General features: G+C 41.8%; 1 protein-coding gene across 1 annotated transcript; it reads left to right on the forward strand.

The window, feature by feature from the left end:
- Nucleotides 1-338: 338 nt before the first annotated feature.
- Nucleotides 339-3,241, forward strand: LOC115538450 (zinc finger MYM-type protein 1-like). Its single transcript, XM_030350004.1, has 3 exons — nt 339-389; nt 472-2,821; nt 3,213-3,241. The coding sequence occupies exons 2-3, from the start codon at nt 1,624-1,626 to the stop codon at nt 3,239-3,241; spliced, it is 1,227 nt and encodes a 408-aa protein (XP_030205864.1). The 5' UTR covers nt 339-389; nt 472-1,623.
- The last annotated feature ends 4,710 nt before the right edge of the window (nt 3,242-7,951 follow it).

Genomic DNA, 7,951 nt, shown 5'->3' on the forward strand with positions numbered 1-7,951 from the left:
AATGTCTGTAAACGTTTTGAAAACCTTACTTATGGTAAATGTATATAATGTTATAATTGAATGCAAATGTATATCATGTACTTTGTCTGCAGCTAGAATGCTCTAGCTAGATAACGTTAATGACTAGTAGTGTGATGGACCAGAGGCATTAAGCCTGCAACTATATCTATTATTTTCGTCTGTAGTCTAAATGACCGCTTTGTACATGAAAGTTGATGACAATAATATGAAGATATGATATGAAATTAAAAGAATAACAGTTAGAAATATTTATGTTAATACATGATTCTCATGGCAACAGGGAATGAGACCGGCTGCATAAGTGTACTGACTCATTTAAAGAAGGATTTCAATGTTTTTTGCTCCAAAAGTGGTTGGCAGCCAAGGAGGTAATGGGAATAGAAGGTTTTTTTGTTGTTCTTGTTCTTGTTGAACTCTTTAAGCATATAATGGCACATCCTTCATTTTCAGGTATGATAGCAGATAAGGATGCAGTCAGGGTTCATGCAGGAGACCAAAGGGAGGAGAGTGCAAGTTCAGGTACCTGTAGGCTATGTTAAGAGTGTCTATGTAACAAAGTCGACCTGGTGAATTCCCTCTCAGTATAAAAAGAGGTAAAGACCTCCCACTTGCGCCAAAAAATAGGTTGTTTTGTCCTTGGCATAACTAATAGCACACACGTTTATTTGGTGGTCAATTGTGGTCGCAAATCTGAGGACCTGGTTTCGAGACCAATGAAGGCAAACTAGCAGGAGGAAGCAATACTGACGAGCAACACAATGACACCACTTACATGTAGTATTTAACATATTTTAGTAACCTAATTATAATGTTTGAAATTAAAATTTCTAAATGCAATAATTTGATAGAATATTGATCTTAAGTTTACAGTAGGCTACAGCTTGACTTTTTTTTATTTATTCTTTTATACATTTTCAGAGATAAGGGCAGAGTCAGCATGCATAGATGCAGCTGCCAGTGATGCTGCTGACCAGAGTGAGGACAGTGCAAGTGCAAGTGCAGGTACCTGTAGGCTATGTGAGGAGTATTTATACCAATATCTCTAGTCCAGAATTGTATAATATTCAGCAGTGTATCCCAGTATACATCCTTGCCAGTGCCCATTAATTGCAAGTTGTGGCTAGCAGAGTTTTATTTAATCATGTTTAAAAAAGGGGGGAGAAGGAGGCCATAGCTTTATTTCGCTTTTTTCCCCTTTTTGGAAATACAGGTGGCTCAGGGTCAGGGAGCACAGGGAACCTGTTAGGAAAGAATGATTTAGGGACACGAGAAACAGGCCCAAAGCAACCCAGACGGGACCAGTACCCCTCCACTAGTTTTGGAAAGCAGCAACGGTCTTTCCAGTACAAATGGTTTGAATCTTTTGACTGGCTGGAGTATTCTTTGAGCAGAAACTCTTCACACTGTTTCTCATGCAAGCTCTTTGGGAAACACAACCCTAGAGCCAGCAAAGATGCCCTCCTCAGCATTGAGGGCTTTAATAACTGGAAAAGGGCCTTGGATAGCTACCGAGAGCATGAGGCAAGTGCTGTCCACAAGTCATCTATCCTGGCCTGGAAGAATTACAGAGCTACGCTAACAGAAGGCGATGTTGTCGACCAAATGAATGTTGGAAATTCCAGTCAGATTAGTGAAAGGAGAGAATACCTGCGGCGCATTGTGGCCGTCACTAGCCTTTTAGGGAAACAAGGCATTGCTTTCCGTGGTCATGATGAAACCAGCTTCTCCCTGAATCAGGGAAACTTTTTAGAAGTAATGAAGCTCCTTGAAACCTTTGACCCCTTCCTCCAGAACTACCAGGCCCCTTCTCATTCAACATATCTATCTCCTGCCTCGCAGAACAGCATGATCGAATGTTGTGCTGATGAAGTGACTGCAACCATCGTAGAAGAGATCAAGGCATCGAAAATGTATGCAGTGATAGCTGATGAGGCAAGAGATGGCCACGTTGAACAGCTTGCTGTTTGTGTGCGCTATGTTACAGCTGACGGCGGAGTCAAAGAGCGTCTCCTTGAACTTGTCACCCTTAAGGGATTGAATGCACAGTGCATCACTGACGCAATTGAAAATGTATTGGAGTCGAATGGCCTTAATGATCTCCTGTGTGTCGCTCAGGCTTATGATGGAGCTTCCGTTATGAGTGGTTCAGTAAGTGGAGTTCAAACTCGCTTTCGTGAGAAACACCCAGAAGCAGTGTACGTACACTGCTATGCTCATGAGCTGAACCTGGTTCTCTGCCATACGTGCAGGGCTATTCCAGAAGCCAGTGACCTGTTTGAGACATTGGAGAGTGTCTACTGTTTCTTCAGTGTATCAATCGTAAACCATCAGAGATTCTCTGATGTCCAGATGCTCCTGGGCTTGAAGAAGAGTGAGCTTGTCCAGCTGTCAAAAACCCGATGGGCATGTCAGGTGAAGTCTGTGAGAGCAATGCTCAACAATCTGCCAGCTGTTTTAAAGTGCCTGGAAGAGAGTGCAACACCTCTGGCAGTCGGATTACTGTCAAAGCTGTCCAGGTTTTCAAATGTCTACCTGCTGTTCATGTTCCGGAGTATGCTGTCAACTACAGAGGGGCTGCACCTGTACCTTCAGAAGTATTCTGTTGACTTGGCCCAAGCAACACTCTTTAAAGATGCAGTCCTTGACACACTGAAATCCATCCGAACCAATGAAATGGCAGACAAGCTTTACAATGAAGCAAAACACATCTATGATGCCAACAACATATGTGAGAGACGTCACAGTGGTCGCAGGCACAAGCAGAGGGTGATGGAGGACTTTACAATAGAGTCCACCTTGGGTACAAGGGCTCATCTGGGCACAGAAGACCAGCTGAAACAAACTCTGTTGTACCCATGTCTTGACCATATGGTAACTGAGCTAAACAGCTGATTTTCTGATGTGGGGGCAGAGCTAATGCGAGGCATTCAAGCTTGCAACCCAGCGGCCGTTGATTTCTTCTGTGAGGATTCCCTAGAGCTGATTGCAACACATTATAAAATGTCATTGAAAAAAGAGGAGATCCTGGTGGCAAAGCAGTTCCTTTCTAGAAGAAAGAGAGAAGGTGCCGTTTCTGACATGGGCAGTGTTTACAAGCTACTTCACCCAGACATGTTCCCAACCTTGAGCTCAGTTGTCCAAGCAGCCTTGACAATACCTGTCAGCAGTTGCACGTGTGAGCGGTCGTTCAGTGTACTGCGCCGTGTCCACACCTGGCTGAGAACCATGGGCCAGGAGAGGCTACATCATTTGGCTATTATGGCAGTGGAGAAGGATGCGCTTTGTGGCTTAGACCATGGTGAAGTCATTGACCGGTTCGCCCAAGTCAAACCGAGGAGATACCCACTTGTGCTCAAAGGACAAAGGTCCAAAGAAAGGAGCAAGACACAGTGAAACGAGTGAAAATAAAAAGTTCACTACAAACAAGAAATGAACAAAGAAAGACAATACATGTAGAGTAGCAGTTAATAATACACAGACAAATGTACACAATATACAGTATACACAATATGGAAAGTGTAAAGTAAAGACAGATATACTGTAGAAGAAAAGAAATGAACAAAGACAAACGCATGACTACAGGAAGATAAGATGTTTAAAAGGCTCTTGCCTTTTAAACATCTTATCTTTCTGCATTTCTGCATTGTATACTTTTTCAGACATTGTTTACTATTGTGAAACTAATAAAAATATGTGAAGAATACATATATGACTATGTGACTCATTTGTTATCTAAATGTTTAATGTTGGTGCTTATGAATGAGGCACTTTTTTGTTAAGACAAAGGGAAGTTTGTGAAAATCTATATTTTTACCATTGGTATTAATAAACTGCATACATTGTTTATTTTGTTATTTGTTATTATTTTAAAAAATTGCATGCGCAGTTACGTTTTGGCCCTGGGCTAAGCCCCGGATCTTTCAGAAACCTAGAAACGCCCCTGCCTAGATCACACGTCAAAATCACGGAAACATTATTAGGACCACGTACACTGTATTTGCAACACACTGCCTACTATCAAATACAAAACATAAATACTCAATTCAGCTGACCACACAACTACATTTCCCAAACAGCACAACCAGGCGCGTCGTTAGACCTGGGCATTCGGGGCTATAGCCCCGGATCTTTTGGGATCAGCCCCGGATCTCAGCCGTAAAAAATAAATAAAAAAATTGTATATATATACATATATATAGCTGCTTTCATACACGTAAGTACTGGCTGCTCTTCTGAATATATGCTGCATCGTTGCAGCAACATTGAAGACGATCGCGTTGACTTCTGCGGTCCGTTCTGCCTCCATGCTGTCTGCGTCAAACCAAAACAAACCTGAGTGACAGCGGCCGCACTTATCCCGCCTCCTGCAAATGTACGTAATATCCCTCCCCTTGCAATGCCGGCGCTGGCACTGGCTGCGGGAGCAAGATGTTATTCAAACAAAAATGCATCGTTTTATTCTTTCATTACACAATTTCTTTCATTCTTATAAATAAAAAAATAATATAAATAGGCCTACATATATAAATCTAGCCAACTTGTCAATCAAAATTAGTCTTGTCTTGTCTCTCTAGTGGTTGTTCATTCTAAAACACTACAATCTTTTGAGAAGCAAATGGTTGCAGCCTCTATAGGCTTACTGTGGCGCTGATGTGAGTAGGCTACTGTATGCATGCAATACTACTGCTCATAGTAATATCGGAGAGGGTTGAGAAACAGTGGGTTGACAATCCATTCTGGTACCTCATTTTGAAATTCCCCAAAAAAGAAACTTCACATAGGACTGTCTTTCAATTTTTAATACATTGCTTTGGAGGTTTTCAATCCCACATCCCACTGGTTTGATTTTACCTAAGAGAAAAATGTTTATTTTTTAAAGCATCCACAGCAGCCATAATAATGAGATTATGAGACAATGAGAATGAAGCGGCAACAGTGTGACTGTGCAGAGTGAGAGAGATGGCTTCAATGGATGACCAGGGATTGGTGGTGGCGTTACCCAGGAAGGGCGGCTGTAGTTAACTGCAAGCAACAGAACATGAATAGTGAAGTGGAGGAAGGAGTCGAAATGAGACTTCATTAACAGATTCATGTACAGCTCAGATTTATATGGAGATAAGCTTCTTAAACAACGTGTATACAGCATAAGCAAGTAACAGAAACAGTCTGGGAAGATTATTTTTTCATTATTTAAAGCTACATCCTGGTTACACGTCGCGCGATAGCGCATATCATTTCATGCAAGCGAGTGTTTACTTCCTGGTTACAGGTCGCGCGATAGCACATATCATCTCATGCGATCTTAAAGAGAACTTGACGTGAACAGTTTAGGAATGCATATTCCGGGAAAACATTAGAACTCTGAAATGCTGACTAAATATAAAGCATGTTTTTATCTGTAACATTAAACCTACACTGACAATAAGTAATAACTTAAAAATGAAACATAAAAGCAGACCACTACTTACTTGCCGTTGCCTGGCTGGGGGAGAAAGGTCCGTCGGAGCAGCGATGGCTTCTTGACATCGGGTAGGTGCACGCAGGCTATATCTATAGCTATTCTAATGTCTTATTTTTGCCCTGGCGCTCGGCATAGGCGACCTATGTGTTGGGGGCGCCCTTAATTAATTAATCGGTACATTAATTAATTAATTAATTAATTATTTAATTAATTAAGATACCGTAGCAGCAGGAGTCAGGACGGTGCTCCCCCCGGGCTAAAGCCCCGGATGTTTTCAATTGCTAACGACGCGCCTGAGCACAACTATTGCCTAATCAAAATGGCCAATGGTTACATACTCCTACATGGAAGCGGCCTTAAACAATAATAAAATAACAACTGCTCTTACCCGTTCAGAAGTTAACTCTGCGTGCCTTCTGTTCAGCGAACTCGTTGATAATAGAGGTGAAATCCAATTTCCTTACTCTTTCATTCTCGATTGAGAGTATGGCCAATACACTCAATCGCTACTTTGCCATGGCGCTCCTTAGGGAAGTCTTGATCAATTTGAGCTTGGAAAATGACCTACTGTCTACTGTCACTGGTATGGTGAGGTACAGGAAAAACGCTGTGCAAACATTTCGAATTGCGCGCCAGGTCTTTCTTCTCTTTACGTTTTTTAGTACCACTTTTTAGCTTGCAAAACATTGCAATGGTATGGCTTAGCTTTTAACAATATGTTAGAGTTGGAGATACTAGCTGTGTTCGAAGTCGTTCGCTATACACTCACTCACTATTCCCTATATAGTGTTCATGATATAGTGCACTATATAGGGAACGAACAAACGAGGATTCGGACACGACGCTGAACATTTTTAAACGTCATGTGCGTCAGTAAATGCGCCGGGTCTTTGTGTGACGCAGACAGATGCGCCCACATCATGTAAACAAACCCTGAAACAAACCGGGCACTCACGAGGAAAGCTGTGGGGTATACCACGAAGCTCGCTGAACATACCCAGGCTTTCTTGGGATAACCTGGCTCGACAGAGCCGCAACTCGCAATCAGAGATAAATGGTACCACGAAGCTCACTTTAGATTCAATTAGTTGAACCAGGTTTTCCGCTTTAGGTTCAGTGCGCGTTCACGTGAAAGGGGCGTTTTTTGCGTCATTTTTCTCACCATTACGATAGATCAAGCAGTCTATATGCTTATAAGTGAAAAGATTCTGCATATTGTCTGTAAAATAACTATGCCAAATGCAGAATTGTTCGCCATTAATCCAAATAGAATGATAATGATTTAAAAATGCATAAGCAACTTCCATCCTGCCTTATTCTATCATTTAGGGAATTCACTTTAAATACACCCTATTTAAGAAATGTATAGCATTTTTTCGACCGCTGAGAGGTAGCGGCTGTAGCGTAGTGGATTAGTATAAGACCCGAACGCCAGCGACCGGGGTTCAAATTCGCCGGTCTATCATCATGCATTTTACCCCCATAGATGTGGTGCCAGAACGGCCTTGAAAATATGGTTTCAAGTTCGAAATAAGCACAAAAATATAATTCCATAAGCTTTAGTGAATAAGTATTCCATGTGCAGGAGAATTAAGACTTTTTAAGCTTCCCATAAATTTGCCACTTGGGAGTAGAAACCCCCGCGCTACATCCACTCTAGCACTCTGTCACGGAGACACAATGCGCAACAGTAATCATTGTCTACATAAAGTCCAAAAGGAGGATCAAATAACGAACACCCTCCGATGAGAATCTGTATCGCTCATGAAGAACCCCAATTTCGTTGTTTGCACAATGACAATAAAGTCTGAAATCTGAATATCGTCAGACAATGCCAAGGGATCGGTTCTGTCCTGTAAAACCATAGACATCATATAGGTAGACGCCCCCTTCGGCCTTGGTCGGCATAAATCGTCGGCGCCATCTTGCTACGGGAGTTATTTCGTCTTCGGAGTGAAGATGCCTACTTCATGCGCCGCTTGGGGGTGCACCACCGTCAGGACGATTCAAACAAGATCGCAAGGAATTACCTTTCACAAGTAAGACTAAACAATTGTTTCTATTTGTAATTGTAAAATTCAGTCATGTCACGTAGATCATGTGTTATGTTGAGAGCTAAGAGCTGTTGAGACAGCTAAGTTGCCACCAGAATCAGACTATAGCTAGTCTAACGTGAAATGGACATGGTGAGCAAAGCCTTATTCTATCGTTCGTCAACAGGAGATAATATTGTCAAGAAATATAGGATATACAGTATATATATATCTATATAATCTACCACTACTTGCTTGTGAGTAATTACAATGTATGTATTGCTATGTACTTATTGGAAAGAGGGGTCGAATCCAAAGGAATAGCTTTAACGAGACTTTATTTGTATAAAGTATTTTCGGTATGGTAAACTGATGCTCTGAAGTAAAGAGAGATTGGAGATGTGCCTTAGCACGTGCGAGAGTGTTCTCCTAGCTG

The sequence above is a fragment of the Gadus morhua genome, unplaced genomic scaffold, assembly GCF_902167405.1.
Source record: "Gadus morhua unplaced genomic scaffold, gadMor3.0, whole genome shotgun sequence".
In the NCBI taxonomy this organism is placed as follows: domain Eukaryota; kingdom Metazoa; phylum Chordata; class Actinopteri; order Gadiformes; family Gadidae; genus Gadus; species Gadus morhua.